The following is a 21,108-nucleotide window of genomic DNA, read 5'->3' as shown; positions in this document are numbered from 1 at the left end:
AAATGTTTGATGTGATTTTTGTTTGAGCTTTTGGTTCATCTTAACAGTAGGGCATCACTCAGTTCCTTCATTCAGGACTTTCAGCATTTTCATGCTGTGCATACCCAGTTCTTCCATGTCCTAAAGGTGTTATAATTAATTCAGGTCCTGGGTTCTAGGAAAGGCAGTGAAGAACACTGAGCACATTGTCAAGTTCAGGAAACCAGTTTAAAATGGCATAAACTGTGACAATGAAGAAATGTGCATGGTCAGCTATTGCATTTTTCTAAGTTTTAACCGTACATTGTTGATGAACCTATGCCTACTGCAGCCTCAGCTTTCTGTTTTTGGATGACAGAAGTGAAATTCAATAGGGGATTCTGGTGTTACTGTAGCCTTTTTGTCAACTTGAAACGTGAAATCTGGCCAAACTCTTTCATCACAGGATGTTTTTACTTTATTGAATCATTCTTCTTAAACCCTCAAGTCTGCTTTGCTGAAAATCCCAGGAGACCATCCGAATGAAAGCAAATTAGCAAATTTTTCATTTTGACAGAATTTACCAATTCGATGCAAAACAGTAATCTTTGAGTAAGGCCCTCTCATTAGCCTTTTTGATCAGGCAACATTTACCATTTGCTGATTCTGCTGTACATGGGAGTAAAGGGTGGAGCTAACTCTCTGGACAACTGGATAAAAGAAAAACTGGTGTAAAACTGTATTCAATGGGGGAAAAACAAGAAAAAGAATAATTTCAGCATCTCAAAACAGCAAAGTAGAGGTGTCAGTAGATCCTGTAGCCCTTCTGACACCAACAGTCACAATATCACAATCATTAATCACTAAGATCATATTTTTCTCTCATTGTAATGTTATTATCAATATTATTTGATGCTGCTTACCCATATCTGCATGGTTTTTGCATTACACTGCTGCCAAATGAGTGGTTGAATAGATAATTACACGAATGATGAGGTGTTACTAATACAGCACTCAGTTAGTGTTAATGTTCAAAGGTTAAGTATCAATTAAGAGATGACATTTTTATTAGTGCATTACTCTGTACATCTCACTTTGTAGCAGTAAGTGGGACATGATACTCTCACAGGATGGATGCACATTACGTTGTTTAAAAGAGTGACATGCCTCTGGGCTGTGTGAGTGTGTCTCCAAGCTGGGTGGCATTTTTAATGCTCCCAGCTTCTTTCTTGCTCTGAGGATAATCCCAAGTGGAGTGTGAAGAGTCATGCACACACATGTTCACCTTTATCTCCCCGAGCGTTCAGACTGCCTCAGCACACACACTTTCCACTCTCTCAGGACCTAGCCAGGCACATCCCATCCACACACACACACACACACAGTCCCACCATTGTTTTCACTACACTGATAGAATCATGGGGGGCAGACACGTACACGTATGCAGGTATTTACGCAATGATAAACCTACATATCTATGTATTGCCTACATACTTGCAGTATGCACCCAGTAACTAGTGGGATGGGGAGTGAAATTGCAATATGATATTATGTTCTTAATATAGTATATTATAGTATTAGAAGCTTTTCTTAACATAATTCTGTTCTGATCAAGTAAAATACTTTTACTTTTTATAATTTGGGGAGAGAGGAGTAGATCCTACATTTTTTTATACACTCATTGGAAGTAAAATTAAAAATCGAATAATACACCCCAGATTCCTGAACAACTCATGCACACATGCAGTTATGTTTCCGTCAAATACGTAAATGATTATAGGGGCACTGTATGCCTGGATAAGTTAAATTTACAAACCGGGTGCCTTAAAAAAGTAAAGTAATTGGTAATAAAAACTTAAGTTAGCATACCTTTAAATTATTACAACTAAAGGGGAAATTGATTTAACTTTTTTATTTTTGTTTTACTGTAAGACCAGATAAGTTGAGTTCACTTAACTTTTTGAAGGCAACCTGTTTGCTCAATTTTTTTAAGTAATAGGAAACTAAAACTTTTATAATTTTTTTATATTTATTTTTTTTTATTTTCTCCCAATTTACACGGCCATTTCCCAACCCATTTGTTAGGACTCCCCCCATTACTAAGGATGCCCCAACACCAGGAGGTGTTCCTTCGATACATGTAAAGTCAGCCATCGCCTCTTTTTAAAATGCTGCTGATGCAGTATTGCCAAGTAGCATCACAGCGCGCTCGGAGGAAAGCACAGCGACTCTGTTCTGATACATCAGCTCACAGACGCCTTGTACTGATCGTCATCACCCTTTGGAGTGATGTGGGGAGAGAGCGGCATCCACCCACCCAGAGAGAGCAAGGCCAATTGTGCTCTCTCAGGGCTCTGGTAGCTGATGGCAAGCTACATGAACAGGATTCGAACCGGCGATGGGAATGAAAAATGAGTTAGCATACATTTAATCACTAAGTTATTACAACTAAAAGGGAAGTTGATTTAACTTTTTTCTATTTGTTATACCAATTCGTTTGCCCAACAGTTCTACATAGTATCTTGTGTTCCAAATAAATAAATATGTTAATTGCCTCTTATTTTACTTTTGAATTCAGTTTTACTTCAATAAACTAATGTTTCTCTTTAAAGTCTGCCTCTATAATTGACTGTAGACATGTTTGATACATGGTGCTATTGGTGTATAACTTTTATTCTAACTTACTCAAACTTCAGAGATTTTAAATACTGTAATTCATATTGTGACTGGTTCATAGAAGAGTTTTATATCAGTAGTACTGTACATGTACTGCATTATCTACTCCTAACAGTTGTTATATGTGTTTGTACATGTGTTTTATGGAATGGGAGGATGATACGGAATCTCTTCCCCTCTTCCCTCCCCCTGACCTGGAGTACTCGGTGAAAGGACTACTTGATTGACAGATGAGTAAACTGCAGTGATGACTGACGCAGTGATGCATTGGTCCACTGTGCTCGTGATGATCTTATGACCGTTTAGAGGTCACAGGGTCATGAACAGGCATTGATCTAGTCCAGGCCTGCAGGACGAATCCCCTCCTGGGTGTTAACTGAAACTCAACCATGCTGTTTTCACTTAATCAGCGGTGGTTTAAGACCCTAAGGTTGCGCAGGTCAGCGCACCGGCCACCGTCTTCCGCTCTTACTGCCCCTCAGTGAAACTCTACACCAGCAGAGCAGAGCTGCTCTACCTTATCAATCTGCTGTGAGCGCTGTACTGAACTAATTACAGCCACTTTCCATTAGTTGACACACTTCAGCTGGCATTTACAATGGCTCTTAAACAGCTATAAAATAATTAAGGGGTGGTCTCATTTTTAAGATATGCTTTCATATAATGCAAAACATGCCTTTTTCTTGTTTTTCTTTTTCTTTTTTTTTTTTTCATTTAATGACCATCTGCTGCGCACTGCTAAATTTGGTCCGCAGTTTTTGATTAGAGTTTTGCCACATGCTTGGAAAAAAATATATTGCCGTCACATGCGGGTTTAGGTGCAGATCATTTGATCCAAGAGAAGTCTGGGTGGGGGCTGCTTTATTTGCAATATTTTAATAAAAGTGAAATATAACATTGTTTACTGACAGTTCTGCACGATATGAAAGCATAAAATATCAGTATTTCAATTGCAATTTGAAATATATGGTGGTAAAAATGGAGAAAATTATAATGAGAAACTTAGAAATGGCTGAAATAGCAATAAAGATGCAGAGCTTTCAGACCTCAAATAACGCAAAGAAAACAAGTTCATATTCATAACGTTTTAAGAGATCAGAAATCAATAGTTGGTGGAATAACCCTGTTTTTTCATCACAGTTTTCATGCATCTTGGCATGTTCTCCTCCACCGGTCTTACACACTGCTTTTGGATAACTTTATGCAACACTTCTGGTGTAAAAAATTCAAGCAGTTCAGTTTGGTTTGATGACTTATGCTGATTCATCTTCCTCTTGATTATATTCCAGAGGTTTTCAATTTGGTAAAATCAAAGAAACTCATAATTTTGAAGTGGTCTCTTATTTTTTTTTCAGAGCTGTATAAATACAGTAGCAAGAAACATTATGTGAACCTTTTGGAATTTCATGGTTTTCTGAATGAACTTGTCATTAAATGTGATCTGATCTTCATCCAAGTCAAGGATATTGACAAATGTAATGTTTCTAAAATAATAACACAAACGTATTATGCTCATTCAAGTCTTCATTGACAACAACCATAAAAAACCTGTTTTTGTAAAAAAAAAAAAAAAAAAAAAAAAGGTAACCCTTGTGCTAATGACCTGAAAGTATCTAATTAGTGTCAAGTGTTAGCCTAACTGAAGTCTTGCTTGTAGGTCTGGACTAAATCTACTGGTACTTTGACTGTTTAAAACCACTCAAACCTTTTGAGTTTGCTCTTCACAAGAAGGATACGTGCATGTGAGCCATGCCGTCCCAAAAAAGCCTTTCAGAGGATCTATGATCAGATCATTTGTATTTACATAAAGCTGAAAAGGATTACAAAAAGTTGGTACCTAGTCAAACTGACCCTAAGAGCACAACAGAGACTCAGTGAGGTAAAGAAACAAGCCTGAATGTCAATGTCAAAGATTTGAAGGCGTCATTGGCACAGGTTAACATCTGTGTTCAGGAGTCTACAGTGTGCACAGCCTTAAGCAAGCAGGGTGTCTATGGCAGGACACCACGATGGAAGCCACTGCTTACTAAAAGAACATTGCTGCATGCCTGAAGTTAGCAAAAGAGTACATTGACACTCCACAATGTGATAGATAGAGCAAATCTTGGTCAGAATGACACAGGCCAATCATTATCTATATTACAGGTTTGAATTTTACCCTCACTCTGCACTTGCAATGTTGGGATAAGGGCTTCATCCCTGAGTAAGCACTGCGCCGGCATTCCTGTGGCTTTAACCCCCCGCTAAGCACACACAGTGTTATGGTGAAGAGCTAATGACATCCTCACATCTGTCACCAGGAGCACTTTAACTGTGCCTGCGCCGGATCATCTCCGCTGTATATCCCTCAATAACCATAATCCTGTCCCTCTGGAATCTCTCTCTCTCTTTCTCTTTCTGTCTTTTTTAGACTTAATGTCATTGGCATGTCTGTGGTCATGCCTAAGGTGCTCAACATCACAAACCCACTGACCCAGCAAGCATTTGATTGCAAAAGCAGTTTTTTGGTGTGAGACCCTATATGAAAAGATTAAATTTATAATATATAATGATATAATAATATCATTTCTCCATTATTAGAAAATATGACACCACCTGTTTTTGTGTTTTAATTGACTTGCTGGTGGCAGTAATCATACTCACAAAGTGTTTGTCTTCTTTCTAAAGGTGGAGAAGCAGCGGGCTGATCTGACACGAGAGCTGGATGATCTGACAGACCGGCTGGAGGAAGCAGGAGGTGCTACAGCCTCTCAGGTAATCTCATAGGCTCTAATTACACTGGTTATTAAGATAATATTTGCAGTATTTTAGTCATTTTTGTTAATCTTGGGCTGCTGTACCATACAGAAAATGTATCATAGAGTAAATTAGCAATAAGCCAATCATCAATTGCTTCAACTGATTAATTTACAGTGGATACTGAATAATTTATACCAGTTACTGAACAAGTCATTGCATGTATTGGATAAATTATATTAGTTTAGGAATTATACATAATGAAAACAGTAATTTAGCCATAAACTCCAAACAGAAATGGCTTCACATGATTAATTCATAGTGGAAACAATAAAGAAACCTAAATTTAAACATACTAAACTAGGTTATAAGTAGATATAAATCATTGTAGATATGGAATGATATATAATGTATAGTACATATTAATAATGGGTACTGAATAAATCAAAGCAGTTACTGAATAATACCCAGTGGACATAGAATAATGCATAGTAGTTACTAAATCATTCATGGTTGATATTAAGTAATTCATAAAACATAATGGATACTGACAAATTCAAAGTCAGTACAGAATAATACTTAATGAATACTGAATACTTCATAGTATGTACAGAATAAGTCATAGCAGGTGTGGAATAATCCATAATAGATTCTGACAGAAGAATGCATAGTAGTTACTGAATGCATTAAGATAAATACTGAATAATTCTTAGTAGTGTCTTAGTCTTAGTAATCTTTGTAATGGACAACTAAACAACTCAGTGTAGCAACTGAATAATTCATAGTAAATAAATGAACAACTCATAGTAGTTACTAAATAATAGAAATGTTAAATAATTTTTTTCTGCCAAAGTCTTTCAGGCTAAACTTAACAGATCTAAACTCAAATAAAAGTTGTCATTGAAAAGATCAGCTGTGAATGTGTTGACTGGAACAGAATTTTGTAATTTAAAAAGTTTATATGAAACGTAATTAAAGCCATAGTTCAATTAAAGCCAGCTCAATCTCTCTAAATCTTGCATGTTTATCCTCTCACGGGCCTGTGTGTGTGTGTGTGTTTAGATGGAGATGAATAAGAAGCGTGAGGCGGAGCTGCAGAGGTTGAGGCGGGAGCTGGAGGAGTCCTCAGTGCAGGCTGAAACTGTGGCAGCGGCTTTGAGAAAGCGTCATGGTGATTCTCTGGCTGAGCTGGGCGAGCAGTGTGAGGGCCTGCAGAGAACTCGAGCCAAACTGGAGAAGGAGAAGCAGAACCTGCGACTGGAGGTGGACGATCTAGCAGCCTCACTGGATGCCCTGCAGAAGGCCAAGGTCAGTTCTTTAAAAAAGTGACCTTTAAATAGGAGTTCATGGAATTTTGTTTAAAATTACCACAATACCTCAACTAATAATACTTACTAATTATTTTTAAACAAGATTTAACAATTAATCATTATTTTAATCCCTTGTTACTTCCATTCACTCCCATTCATTTTCACACAGACCCAAGCCATAGAGTTTCTGCATTGATCAAAGCTAACGTCACGCTTTATGATTATGTGTAATACCAGGCGTCCACCGACACACAGCTGAAGAAACTGGAGGACCTGCTGTCTGAGGCCAACTCCAGAAATGAGGACATGCAGAAAGCCCTGACTGAGGTGACTGTGGCAAAGAACAGACTGACAGGTAGGGGAAACACTGCGGGAAAAGGAATGTCTGTGATTTAGATGCTTTAAACAGTGTGATGCTTTGGTTTAAGTCTCCAGCTTAAGGTGCTGAAGGCCCACTGGCTTTTGTTGTACGTGTGTTTTGAGTTTGTGGCTTTTCTTTTCTTTCTAAAGTATAGAGAAGTGTTTCACATTATTCTTCATGATTAATGACGGCGTGATACAGATGTGATAGATCAGGATTAGGGTTGAAAAAGGCTGAAGTACTTCTTTAAGCACATAAATAAGACAGGCATCATTTACTTATACAGTATGTCATACAGAGACATACAGGATATGCTTTGTAGAGGTATTCGGGTAGATAAGTGCATGCTGTTTTACTAACATAAGCCTTAAGCATCTTGATTGAGTGTCTTTATAGAATTAAATACATGAAATTCATGTACATTTGTCTAAATGTTTCATGGGGGGGTTTAAATATATACCTTCTCACAAAACAAAACAGTTCAAATTATTGGTTGTAAGATTCTACCATCATATTAAATGTAACTAATGTCTAATAATTATGTTTGGTTCAGTTGTCTTAAAGTCTACTTCAGTTTTCCAATAAGTAACAGGAGCTCTTTGCACTCCCATCCTGCAGCTGACAATAATGAACTGAGCAGGCAGCTGGAGGAGGCCGAGAACAAGGGCAGCCAATTGAGTCGCTCTAAAACTCTGATAGTGACGCAGCATGAGGAGCTGAAGAAGCAGTTTGATGAGGAGTTCAAGGTGGGTCTTTTAGGGTTTCAACAATTACCCAAGATTTTTTAATAGAATAGAAGATAAAAGAAACATTAGAGACATTACGGGGGTTTGCAGTTTTGTGCAGTTGGTCACATGAAAGGATAATATGCTAGAGTTAGTCCATGATGTTTTTTTATTCTTATTTTCTGTTTCTTATTGTGACTAATGAGTTCATAAGGTATTATGAAGATGAGGATGATGTGTCACCATGTTTGGGTGTATAATCTACCACAAAGGACTAAACAGCACTAGCTGGAACAAACTGTAACTTACTTTAATGTTTAAGTTAAATTAAAAGAAACCATCAGTTCCAAACTGTGGTACAGTCTCAACAGTGTACCGTTACACCCTTACACTGAGATTCGTGGAGGTTTACATACATTCATCACAGCAATAAATGTTCCCCCACTTTTTGGAATGTACCAAACAACCCTGCGCTATGATTCTCCCACCACCATGCTTAACAGTTGGTACAGTATTGTTGAGGTTAAAGCTTCACCTTTACTCATCTGGAGGTACCACTAGTTATTGAAGCCAAACATTTCAATCTTGGTCTCATTTAACCATTAAACATTTTTTTGTCCATGTGGTCAAACTTCAAAATTCATGCTTTGCGTATGCTTTGGAACAGTGGCTTCTTCACATTTTGGAACTTTTATTTAGGGTTACACATTACAGTAAAATCTGACAAGGCAATATATTTTTCTGCAATATGTAATGCAATATTAAAAACAGAGGTGTTTTCACCAGAAGTCAATTATCCAATGTCATGATATTAGTCATTGCCATATAGTTGCTGTCTATTGAAAATTATCTCCAAAACAGCAATTTTGCAGGAGAAAAAAAAACTTTTAAACTTTTAAAAAAGTCAATGTAAAAAGAGTTTATTTCAGATCATTTCAAGAAATTTTGACACAGTGTAAGGGACAGTTAATGTGTTTTAATTATGTAGCAATCGACAAAAATGGAGATACTTGTTTTTCATTGTACAGCGACGATATGTGTCATTGTACATTCTGCAACCTGATTACTGCATATGCTTACATTGGGATGAAGATGCTTAAATGTTATAATGGGAAACACTAATTGTTAAAATGTTATTGTATTTTCATTGTGTTGGCATTTCATGTAATGTTATCATTTTGAGAGGCACATAACATATAGGTTCTTAAACAGTAGCAGCACACGGTAACTTTTTACAGAAGTCTAAGCTATGTGTGTTATATGATATGTGTGTGTATTTATCACAGAGTAAATCAGTGCTGAGCAGCAGTTTGACGACAGTGCGGCAGGATTTTGAGGCGCTGAAGGAGCAGCTGGAGGAGGAGCAAGAGAGCAAACTGGAGCTGCAGCGTCTCGTCTCCAAACTCAACAGCGACGTCACACACTGGAGGAGCCGTCATGAGGCTGATGCCATCCAGCACGGCGACGAACTGGAGGAAGCCAAGTACGGATCACACACCATCTCACATAGAAGAACCATATATTGATTTCCTTATAGATAAGTAAGATTAACATAAACGTTTTTTAGGTTCACCTTCTGTACCTTCAGAGACTAATTTATCACATCTACCACATCAATGCACTTCATAAGTTTTTGACTTGTAGTAGACATATACCACTATAGGACTATCACTGACCAGAGATTATATGGATGGAGGACCATTCTAAGCAAAGCAGTGCTGTTGGAACTGTTTTTTTTAACCCCTTGACTGGGAGCACTGGGAAGGATGATGCCAAACATAAACCATGCACAGAATCAAATGTGATGTCCAAGTATGAACTGTGTCCAAGTATGAATCTCCGGATGGCATGTGTTGCAGGAAGAAGCTGTCAGCCCGGCTACAGGAGGCTGAGGAGGCAGTGGAAGCCACCCAGGCCAAGTGCTCAAGCCTGGAGAAAACCAAGCAGAGGCTTCAGGGAGAGGTGGAGGAGCTCTGTGTGGACCTGGAGAAGGTAAAGGCCACCCTTCAAATGAACATCATATCTACATATTGTGATTTTCTCATTATTGCTAGAAAATGTTGCTAATCTCCAAGGTACTATCCCCTTTGAGTAGATTCCTGTAGGTAAGTTGGCCATTATGGCCTGTAAAAGTTCAATTGTTTTGGGTTGTAATACTGCAGGCGAACAATGCAGCAGCAGTGCTGGATAAGAAGCAGCGTATGCTGGACAAGCAGCTGGGTGACTGGAGGCTAAAGTGTGAGGAGCTGGTGGCCGAGGTGGAAAGCTGTCAGAAGGAGAGCAGGCAACACGCTACTGAACTGTTCAAACTCAAAACAGCCTATGAAGAGGCCATGGAACAGAGTGATGCTCTACGCAGGGAGAACAAGGCCTTCCAGGGTAAAATACCTACATACGTACACTCACAACACACCCACACAAATTGAAAAAAGAGAATCGGAAGTTATTTTACAATAGGTCAGATATAATAAAATAGATCCACTGCATCAAATTAATTTGAGGGTATTTTAGTCCATATAACTCTGGTTCTGATGTTGGTGTGAATCATTTGGGCAGATGTGAATACAGTAGTCTCACCCAAATTTGGACTCAAACAGCCACGCTGAAACCCTTAAGAGGAGGTAGTCTCTGTCTGGTGCCAAATAAACTCAGTCTGACCAACTATCAAGTGTATTCTACAAATTTAATCTAAACAGCCAGTTTAAAATAATATGTAATCACTACAGCTATAAAAAAAAATAATGTTTCGGACATTACTTCATGGTAAATAGCTCAAAAATAAGCACTGGTTCAGAACACAAGACCTTCTTTCTGTATTTACTCTCTTGGTCCAAGCCCAGAACATTCTCACACGGTTTGTTGTGACATCTTATGTGCACTTGGATTTTTGCCTGTATGAAAACAAGCCAAACCCATCTCCATGTTTACAAATTCATTAACTGATTCAGACCAGATCAATTAAACTATAGGTTAAACTATAGGTAAAAAAAATCTGGTGCATTATTTTACTATATTCAACATTTGTTTCTTTCAATCTGGCTACTGTTCATGCGCTGAAAGATGCATGATGCAGCTGTTCTGCCGAGTGACAGCCCAAATTCATGCAAACCTATGAGTCACTTAACCCACATAAGCACTAATTACAATACAACTGAGCTAGCATTATGATGGATTTAGACCACACAATGTCAATCTTAATCTTTCCTTTTTATGACTGCGGTTCTAAGCTAAGGCTATAATTAGTTGAACTACAGAGGTTGGAGCCAAGATCGGAAACAAGCTGACTCTATAAGATTCCTCAGTGAATGAAGGGCATGGCGTGAAATCCTGGGCCAGGTTTACACACAAATGATAATGTGGTCCAGTGTTCTCCTTCCTGTGGTTTTATTGCACTGTCTGCAGAGACCACTGTGTATTTCTACTGAATAATGATGTCATTTCAGAGGAAATTGCTGATCTCACAGACCAACTTTCGGATGGGGGCAAGAGTGTCCATGAGCTCCAGAAAATGAAAAAGAAAATTGAGATGGAAAAGGAAGAACTGCAAGCCTCACTGGAGGAGTCTGAGGCAGCATTAGAGGTAGGGAATGGAAAGATAATCAGTTTTGACCTTTATAAAAAATAACAGCATGGAATGATTGCTTCACGCTCAGTGATTTTCACTGAGGGAACAGGAGGAGTGCTTGGTGTAAGATGTTCTGCCAAAGCTGATTTTAAGATAAACCATAAACCATTAATGTTCACCTACTAGATTTTATTTTACTATTTATTTGGTGTTTTATATATATATATATATATATATATATATATATATATATATATATATATATATATATATATATATACAGTATGTACATTATCCTGCGATTTACCAGCCAATGTTGCAAATCTATTAAAATAATACTGGCAGCGGTGGGATTCAAACCCACACCCCCGAAGAGACTGGAGCCTTAATCCAGCCACGCTACCACATGCCTGTTAGCTGAGAACAGCTGAGCCCAAGCAGTCAAAACTATTTAAAGTAGTTATGTGAGGCTTCACCTACAGTCAAAAAGTAGAATTGACTATTTGAGGCAACTCTAAACACATTTCTAGACAATCTTAGAGGCATAGACCTGTAAGTAAAACTGGAAGCAGCATGTTTCTTTACAGTCTGTTCCAGTTAGCCAACAAAAATTAGGACTGGAATTCTAAAATTAAACTCAAATGTTCTCAGATAAATCTGCACTTAATACCTCATAAGATAAACTGAAACAGAACTTGCATTTTTTGTAAATGTATTATAAAGTAGCAACTCAAATTATACATTGGCATAAGTGTTTAGACATTTTACTTAGTACTTAGTTGAAGCATGTGTGGCAGCAATTGCAGTCTTTATTCTTATTGATGCTATGAGGCTTATTGTTTTGACCCTCTCTCTGCACAGTAAAAAAACGAATTTAACAAAGTTTGAATGGCTTTTTATCAAGTTGTTTAAGCAAAATTCCTCACTAAAAGTCTGAGCTAAGTACGTTTAGGTTAAGTCAACAAGAAGATGTTTGGGGAAATGTACTTCCAGTTTATTATGTATTTTGAAAAGTATTAAAATCCCTAACGAGACTGGAGCCTTAATCCAGCCTTAGACCACTTGGCCACACTACCACATACTTCTTATTAAAATCTAGAATTGGTATTTCTTTCTTATGGACTCCTGCATTGAGCAAAAAGACTTAACAAAAGTCAGAAAGAAAATTGGATATCATTTTTTGTTTATTTGGTTTATTTAGATAGATGTTTAAGTCTGCTTTGTATAGAAACATAAATATTAAAGGGATGATTTGATATAGTAATTTAAGTTACATTATTAAACCCATGAAAACTGTTGTTGGCAGCGGTGGGATTCGAACCCACGCCCCCGAAGAGACTGGAGCCTTAATCCAGCGCCTTAGACCGCTCGGCCACGCTACCAGTGATGCCTATCTTTTAGATTATTGGCTATTGGCTGTTCTAAAAGTCGCTAGAAGTCGCTAAATGACGTCATCATAATTTGCATAATACATGTTTTTGAAGCTGTAAAGGATTAAGGTTGTGGGAGAGAAAAAAAGTGAGTAAGAAACACCATAAATATGTTAGAAATGTTACAAATGAACAACTTCTGTTGCTTTTTTAAATAGGACGTTACTTTTTTTTACAATAACTTTTTACGGGAATTACATAAATTATTTTTTTGCCATGTTCTTAAATGTTATTATAAGAGTTTATTATAATTAAATGTTATTATAAGAGTTATTATAATTATATATATTATAAGAGCAGCAGTTAGCCGGAACTGTTATTCTACGTTGTTTTATTTATTTATTTATTTTTATTTATTTATTTATTTTACGTGTTCTTAAGTTTTCTTTATTTTTAAACCTATCATAGACACATTGTTGAATGGTTCAATATATATTTAGCTTTGTTTTATTATTATTATTTTTTTATTTTTAAACCTATCATAGACAAATCGTTCAATGGTTTAATAGATATTTAGCTTTTTATAAAGAGGCAGACACTGTGGAGGAGGTGAGTGACAGGCTATGTGGTGAATGAGGTGAGTGACAAAGTGAGTTAAATTCAGTGATTTCTTTTCGTGTCACACTGAAGACACAGTTATATTTATACTTGTGCTCTTTAAATACAGAGCGGGGTCAGTCAGCGGCGGCTGTGGGCACGAACGATTCATTTACAGTGTGTTCGTGGGTGCTCTGAGTGTGAGAGAGTGTGGGTCTGCACTGTGAGTGATGTGGGCGGGGCTCACGGCAGCGCCCGCTGCAGCGCGGTCAGTAACTGAAGAGCGTGTGTTCATCTCAGAGTCGCCAAAAGTCTCCAATAACACCACAAAAACTCGCTAGATTTGTCGCTAGAGGGTCTGAAAAGTCGCTAAATATAGCGATAAAGTCGCTAAGTTGGCAACACTGCACGCTACCTCCTGCAGGTGGTCCAAGACCAACTGGGTCTGGCCATTCAGCTGTATATATAAAAGAGAATTGGTATTTTTCTTCTAAGCTCCATCTACAGTCAGAATGTGGAATTCACTATTTGGGCCAAATTTACAGAACACATTAAAATAAGAAAAGAAATCTAAAAGTTTTTTTGTAAATGCATTGTAATTTAAATATAAGATATTTTTATCATGTTTGAAATCAAGTAAACTTATATCAACATCTTGATAATTTTTAATATGTTTATGTTTAAAGATAAAGCTAGGAACGATTTAGTCTTAAAGTCGATTCAGGTTGAATTGGTTATGAGCATAGAAACGCAAAGCTGTCCACAACAGCGCTTAACTAAACCCAATGTGGATCAGTGAACATCGGTGCAGCTACCGTGTGCAGTGTGACAGCGCGTTTAGACCACTTTAAATCTACTAAAACCTAACTGGCAGCGGTGGGATTCGAACCCACGCCTCCAGAGAGACTGGAGCCTAAATCCAGCGCCTTAGACCGCTCGGCCACGCTACCCGTTAACTGACAGCAAGCTCAGAAGCAGCAAGTAGGTGAGGCAGTAGTAAGTCTGATATTCTACTAAAATAGTAAGAATATACCCTGATACTATTAAATACATTGCGTACATACGGCGTACCACTTCACTACTAATTTTAGTGTTTTCCAGCTGTGACCCAACTTAGATCAGCGAGGGCTGGACGGTCAATTGATTAGTAAGTTGAATCAGGTGTTCTGTAATTAGTATTAACTAACACTACAGCGCAGTGCGAATTCAGAACTGCGAACTACTGGGTTAAATCGTGCACAACACTTATATATGCACACTACATCAAGGTCAGCCTATATATAGTCTTATATTCTGGATCAAAAGCAAAAAGACTTTAACAAAAGTTAGTCAAAAGAGTCAGAAAGCAAACATTTGAACATTTGGGAAAATGTTGTCCATTTCTTGTGCATGAGCTAAATTTATTTCATGAGTATGAATAATGTTATTTATACTGCTTCCAGAAAGCTCTGAAAATTTTTAAACTTGTTTGGTTTTTATTGAAGATGTGTGTTGTAAGTTCATTCTGCTCCAGAAAAAGAACAGTTCAAAGCAATGATTGAAGGCCCAATACTGTCATGACAGGATGCATGAACCTTTTTCAACAGAACTGTTGGAACTTACGTCAAAGGACCGGAGGTCCTCAGAGGCTACAAGCAGAATTAGTACAGGCGTCAAGATTGTAGTCACTGATAAAATGTCTCCTGGGGCCCTGCTGTTATTTAACTGAAATGGGTGTCCTGGGGGTGACAAGTGCTGACACAAAGATGGGGTATAAGATCTACTTATGTAGAAATCTTTCCCAACACAAGCCAGGTCAGCTATTATCAGGCGGTCTTCAGCCGACATGCTTTGTTAGTCTAAATGTTGAATGGCTGCTGTCAGGCTCTGGTTTCTCTTGCATGTGCTCTTGTGAAGCAGTGAGGGTGGTAAAGTAGGGTCATGGTGTTGGACTGTTTGTTGTTTTAACAAATTGAGAGAGTAACACCTCATGGTGTGTAAGTTAGCTTATCTGACCTCCCAGCAGTGCTGTTATGGTAGGTGATTGATGGTGATGCTTGTCTGTGGAGCTGACAGACTTGCTAAGCAAAGCTGATGGCAGTGGTGATGGATGATGTCCCAAGGGCTGGATGGTGGTTTGGGCAGACTAATCTACAGCTGAGGGTATTTCAGAGAGAGAATTTTGCTTTGTGGATCAGATGAAGAATCTGGCAAACAAGGTCCTTGAGAACACAATTCAGATCGAGGGATTTGATTTGCTTTAAAACGGTGTTTAATGGTAAGATAAAAGCAGAGCCATTTTTAAAACTTGAATAATGTGTAGATAGAACATGCCATATAATAAAGCCAACTTCTGACAAGTACTTTAAGAAAGTATGAATGAGCCAGCCACTGTTACAATTAATTTATTCAAGCCTGTTAAAGTGCCTTGGCAGCGATGGGATTCGAACCCACGCCCCCGAAGAGACTGGAGCCTTAATCCAGCGCCTTGGACCGCTCGGCCACGCTACCTCTTGGTTTCGTTTAAGACGCTACCACCCAAAGATGATCCAAGACCAACTAGCCTAGAGAATTGGTATTTCTTTCTCCTAAACTCCACCTTCAGTCAGAATGTGGAATTCACGCTTTGACCCAAACCTACAGAACACATTAAAATAAGAACAAATCCAAGGATTTGTTTTATCATGTTTGGAATCAAATAAAGTTATATTAACATCATAAGTTGTGACACTTTTCAGGTTGAACTATCCGGCAGAAGTGGGGTATGAGCGTCAAAAAGCAAGGGTATTCGCACTGCTCCATGGCAGAGCCCAACTAAAGACAATTCTCTCTCTGACATACCCTTAGTTGTAGATTGGTCTGTCCAAACTCAGAATGAAATGACACAAGGGAAACCACCATCCAGGGTTCAGCGAACAGCGGTGCGGATTCGGACACATTCAGACGATTTATCCACTTTTAATTCACTTCAAAAACCTTGTTTGCAGCGGCGGGACTCGAACCCACGCCTCCAGAGAGACTGGAGCCTAAATCCAGCGCCTTAGACCGCTTGGCCACGCTACCTTTTCAATGGCTTCAGGTTCAGATAAAATTCGTAGGTTGGGCAGTAGCAGATCTTTAATATTCTACTAAAATATTAGGAATATAGACCGATGCTATTAAATGCATTTTTATGGTGTTTTCCAGCTGTAACCCAGTTTGAATCAGCGAGGGCTGGCCCGTCAATTGATTAGTTAGTTAAACGATTTTATAGACATGCCATTTAATGAATCCAACTTCTCACAAGTCCTTTAAGAAAGTATGAATGAGTCACGTCTTTCAAATATAAATCTCCTCAAAAAAAGAAGTTAAATAATCTAGACTGTTTAAATATATCTAATGAGCAAATAAATGCAAATGATTTAGCGATTTACGTCAGTCAGCAATTGTTGCAACTAATTTATTCAAGCCGGTAAAAGTGCCTTGGCAGCGGTGGGATTATAGAGAGATATAGAGACTTTTTTATTTTGTTATTTTGTTTTTTTTTTTGTTCGTAAAAGTCTGCTTTGTATAGAAGGGATGATTTGATTTAGTGATTTAAGTTAGACTAACCAGCGCCATCAAGCGTTACAACGTTTATTAAACCTTTTAAAATTAAGCTGGCAGCGGTGGGATTCGGACCCCACGCCCCCGCAGAGACTGGAGCCTTAATCCAGCGCCTTAGACCGCTCGGCCACGCTTCCGTCAGTACTATGTATTACGATCTAGGCCCCCACCGAATACAACCGCTGGCAAGCACAGTTTTAGCAGATTTAAAAAGGAAAAGTGGTCTAAATGCGCTTTCGTACTGCACACGGTAACAGCACTGCTGTTCACTGACCCACATTGGGGATTTGTTTGGCACTGCCGTGGACATTACTTTATTCCAAACATGATTAAAAATAAAATCTTTGATCTAAGTTAAAATTCATTTGCAAAACCTTGTAAAATTCACAAAGTGTGAATTTCATATTGTAACTCTAGGTGGAGAAAATACCATTTTTATATACAGCAGAATGTCCAGACTCAGCTGAATTATCCCACTTAAACACATAGTATATGTGCACCATGCCACCATTGATGCAATTTCTTAAAGATCCACAACGCAAAATTCTCTCTCTAAAACATCTTCAGCTGTAGATGAGTCTGCCCGAACCCATGAAATGTCTTTTATTGACGGTATGAGGTAGCGTGGCCGAGCGGTCTAAGGCGCTGGATCAAGGCTCCAGTCTCTTTGGGGGCGTGTGTTTGAATCCCACCGCTGCCAGTAATTTGTACTGGCTTGAATAAATTGGTTGTTTCTTGCTAATTTGCCCCCTCTACGGCGTGGCAGTAGAACTCGTGCCAAGCCTTAAACCAGTATATGTTGCGTTTTTGTTTGATATGCGATTGTTTATCTGGTCTGTAAATGTGATCAGCCAGACCAAGCTTAACAACCAGCATAACCAAGTAACACTGGCAGCACCAAGAATGACAGCCTGACCCACATAATCAAACCACCAAGACCAAGCAGGTCAACCCGCATAAGTAGCATAATCAAGCTGGATAGCCAGAATGACCAGAAGACTTACTGAAAGATTTACATTAGACAGTGGCAGCTAATGTTACAGTCAATTTGTTAATGTGTATAAAATAATACATTTGTTGTCAGTTAATAAAAAGAACATTTTGTCAGAACACTGTATTAGGAAAATAACTTGTTTAAACTGAATAAATATTCATAAATAAACAATATAGGTAGTAATAGGCTGTAATATGTATATGTTATACCAGTTATAGAGTTAAATATATTAGTAAAATCTTCTAAAAACATAAAAAGAATTTAAAATATAAAAATATTAGTGCTGAATGTTCATTATATGTCATTTTTTTAGGTCAAGATTTCGTTTGGAATGAAGAACGGGAAGTCAAAGTCCAATTTATGTTATGTTTTAAGCCACACAAGCAAATCTCATAATTAAGACTAAAATGATATGTAACATTTGCCTGTACAGACTTGTTTATTTAGATAAGCATTATTTAGTTTGCTTTGTACACTAATGTAAGTATTAAAGGGGTGATTAGTTTTAGTGATTTAAGTTACTCTAACCAGCACCAGCAAACGTTGCAAGGTTTATTAAAGTTATTAAAACCATGCTGGCAGCGGTGGGATTCGAACCCACGCCCCCGAAGAGACTGGAGCCTTAATCCAGCGCCTTAGACCGCTCGGCCACGCTACCGTGTACTAATGTCGAAAGAGTCTGAGCCTCATCTACAGCTGTTTCCAGTACTCTTATTTGAGGAATTGGTATTTGTTGCTCCTGGGCTCCACCTACAGTCAGGAAGTGGAAATGGCGCTTTGAGCTGAATCTACAGGACACGTGCTGGACAGGCCCCGGCTCACAGCCTGGTTCAGTTCGCCAACAGAAACTGAAAGTGTATTCTGGATTTAAACTGATAGCACGCATTTCTCTACAAACACGCTTTGATTCCGGAAACACTATAACAGTAGTAGAAATGTGGAGTTTTTAAAAACCAGCTGGCAGCGGTGGGATTCGAACCCACGCCTCCAAAGAGACTGGAGCCTAAATCCAGCGCCTTAGACCGCTCGGCCACGCTACCCTTGTTTCACTCAGTGGACTCTTTCACACATGGGCTCAATCTCACTCAATCTCAGTCACAAATGTGTTCAACCAGTAATCCTTCGACATAATAATAACAATAAAAATAATAACGTATTATATTAGACACTTATTATATTATTAATTGAACTGTCTGACAAAATTATATATTTAAAAATAAATACAGTACCAGTCAAAATTTCTAACACAAAAGAGGCTCAGATATATATTGTCTGGTAATTTGAAGATAAAAAAAATGATGTAACCCTTGTTAGAATACCTAGATATATTATATATACCTTATAATATTGTGGTAAAGACTTATAAATCTTTTTTTTATTTTAGATTCTTCAAATTAGGCTCCTTTTACACATCTAGTTTTGTAAGGTAATCTCCTGGAATGGCTTACAGTTAGTTAATTTTTTTTATTACCCTTGTTTATAATGTTTTTACCACAATGTAAGATTTAGCCAACAGCCTGTGTACACAGCTCTGTTTTTCTTTGCCAAGCACATTTAAATTCCATTAATAAAATATCATTTTAAAATATGAATTAAAAAAATTAATATCATTAAGTTACTTAATTTACTTTATTTCAGTTATTTAATTCAAACTCCAATGAAAACCCCAAAATCAGTGTCTCAGAAAATTAGAATATTATGTATGACCAGTTGGTACTTTTATGACCAGTAGGTACTTTTGGCAGTATGGGCAGTGTGCCAAGTCCTGCTGGAAAATGAAATCCGCATCTCCATAAAAGTTGTCAGCAGAAGGAAGCATAAAGTGCTGTAAGAGTTTCAGGGAAAGCACTGCAAAACTGATTTTGGACTCGATAAAACACAGTGGACCAACACCAGCAGATGACATGGCTCTCCAAACCATCATTAGCCATCAGTAAATTTTACACTTTATTTAGAAATCAAGGGACCAGTGTCTAAAGGACGAGTGGAGAGACACACAGTCCAAACTGCCTGAGGTCTAGTGTGAAGTTTCCACAATCAGTGATGTTTTGTAATGCAAAAAAAAAATAATTAAATAGATCACTCTGTGTGTAATACAGTATAATATAATTTATGTTTCTCATTGAATACACTGAATTATTGAAATGAAGTAATTTTTCAATTATATTCTGTTTTTTTTTTTTTTAGATGCACTAGTACATTAATGATCAACAATGTTAAACTGCAGTTACACTCCCAGTTTCTGCAGGAACTGCACTTAACATTATTGAATGTGAAAAAGGTCAAACACATCTTGTGTGTTTCCATGTTTTCCCTTTAGGCCGAGGAGACTAAGGTGCTCCGGCTGCAGCTGGAGCTCTCTCAGGCCAAAGCAGACATGGAGCGCAGACTGCAGGAGAAGGAGGAGGAGCTGGATGCTGCCAGGTTGAGATTTCATTTACATTTTCCATTATAAATCTATGAAAATAATCTTGACACAAATTCCCAGATAGCTTTTTTCTGAACAAAGCTTTTCTGATTTTCCTCTTCTTGCTTTTCACAAATGCGCTTTAGACTCAGAGGTGAGTAAGTCTGTCTGCATACTTTTGACCTGAAGTTCTTCTGACTTTTTCTGGTTCATGTGGGACTCTATGAAACTGTTGTACGGAACATTGATATAAGCTTTAAAGCAGGGGTGGGGAACTCTAGTCCTGCATTTGATGTCTGTCTTGTTTAAACTGGTGATTTAACTCTCTCATTAACTGCCAGATTCACCTAACTAGGGGTTTATTGTTTGTATTCAGGAAAAGCCACCAGAGGGCAGTTGAGTCACTGCAGGCCAGTCTGGATGTAGAGGTGAAGGGCCGGACAGAAGGGGCCCGTCTGAAGAAGAAGATGGAGAGTGATATAAATGAGCTGGAGCTGCAGATGGACCTGCTCAACAAGAACAACGCAGAGCTAATGAAGACTGTCAAAAAGATGCAACAGCAGACTAAGGTTTCTGTACTTTTGTGACAGCTGTACAGCAGTAGTTCAGAAATGACAGTCTTAACTCAAAATTTTCTGTTGGCCTTCCATTATTTCATTATCAAAGAATTTGTCCTCTGATCTCAAGACCAATAATAAAGCAATAGCCTGAGATTGTAATAAAAGTGTAAAATAAATTTAAAAAGTTGTGATCCTAGGATAATTGCACAGAAAATATATTACTAAATGACAGTTCTGAAATCACTCTATTTATACTAAAACAAAGCTAAAAAACATCCATTATAT

At 38.0% G+C, this 21,108-nt stretch overlaps 1 protein-coding gene and 8 non-coding genes across 12 annotated transcripts in view; 2 read left to right on the top strand and 7 right to left on the bottom strand.

The window, feature by feature from the left end:
• The window catches only part of LOC103045081 (myosin-16), a 67,265-nt gene that overhangs the window by 41,313 nt on the left and 4,844 nt on the right, over positions 1 to 21,108 (top strand). For all 4 annotated transcript variants that reach the window (XM_007257220.4, XM_007257221.4, XM_007257219.4 and 1 more), the window contains 10 exons: positions 5,302 to 5,388; positions 6,433 to 6,678; positions 6,918 to 7,035; positions 7,660 to 7,787; positions 9,053 to 9,249; positions 9,626 to 9,758; positions 9,929 to 10,145; positions 11,210 to 11,346; positions 20,177 to 20,280; positions 20,640 to 20,832. In XM_007257220.4, coding sequence (XP_007257282.3) covers positions 5,302 to 5,388; positions 6,433 to 6,678; positions 6,918 to 7,035; positions 7,660 to 7,787; positions 9,053 to 9,249; positions 9,626 to 9,758; positions 9,929 to 10,145; positions 11,210 to 11,346; positions 20,177 to 20,280; positions 20,640 to 20,832 — 1,560 coding nt within the window. The remainder of the gene's footprint in view (positions 1 to 5,301; positions 5,389 to 6,432; positions 6,679 to 6,917; positions 7,036 to 7,659; positions 7,788 to 9,052; positions 9,250 to 9,625; positions 9,759 to 9,928; positions 10,146 to 11,209; positions 11,347 to 20,176; positions 20,281 to 20,639; positions 20,833 to 21,108) is intronic.
• On the bottom strand, positions 12,632 to 12,713 carry trnal-aag (transfer RNA leucine (anticodon AAG)). Its single transcript has one exon. It is a non-coding gene; the product is annotated as a tRNA-Leu (tRNA).
• trnal-uag (transfer RNA leucine (anticodon UAG)) lies at positions 14,167 to 14,248 on the bottom strand. The gene has a single exon. It is a non-coding gene; the product is annotated as a tRNA-Leu (tRNA).
• trnal-aag (transfer RNA leucine (anticodon AAG)) lies at positions 15,707 to 15,788 on the bottom strand. The gene has a single exon. It is a non-coding gene; the product is annotated as a tRNA-Leu (tRNA).
• On the bottom strand, positions 16,259 to 16,340 carry trnal-uag (transfer RNA leucine (anticodon UAG)). Its single transcript has one exon. It is a non-coding gene; the product is annotated as a tRNA-Leu (tRNA).
• On the bottom strand, positions 16,917 to 16,999 carry trnal-aag (transfer RNA leucine (anticodon AAG)). Its single transcript has one exon. It is a non-coding gene; the product is annotated as a tRNA-Leu (tRNA).
• trnal-aag (transfer RNA leucine (anticodon AAG)) lies at positions 17,481 to 17,562 on the top strand. The gene has a single exon. It is a non-coding gene; the product is annotated as a tRNA-Leu (tRNA).
• On the bottom strand, positions 18,433 to 18,514 carry trnal-aag (transfer RNA leucine (anticodon AAG)). The gene has a single exon. It is a non-coding gene; the product is annotated as a tRNA-Leu (tRNA).
• Positions 18,815 to 18,896, bottom strand: trnal-uag (transfer RNA leucine (anticodon UAG)). The gene has a single exon. It is a non-coding gene; the product is annotated as a tRNA-Leu (tRNA).

The sequence above is a fragment of the Astyanax mexicanus genome, chromosome 15, assembly GCF_023375975.1.
Source record: "Astyanax mexicanus isolate ESR-SI-001 chromosome 15, AstMex3_surface, whole genome shotgun sequence".
Classification (NCBI taxonomy): Eukaryota; Metazoa; Chordata; class Actinopteri; order Characiformes; family Acestrorhamphidae; genus Astyanax; species Astyanax mexicanus.
The sequence above is the reverse complement of the archived record's forward strand: the minus strand, read 5'-3'. Positions and strand labels throughout refer to the sequence as shown.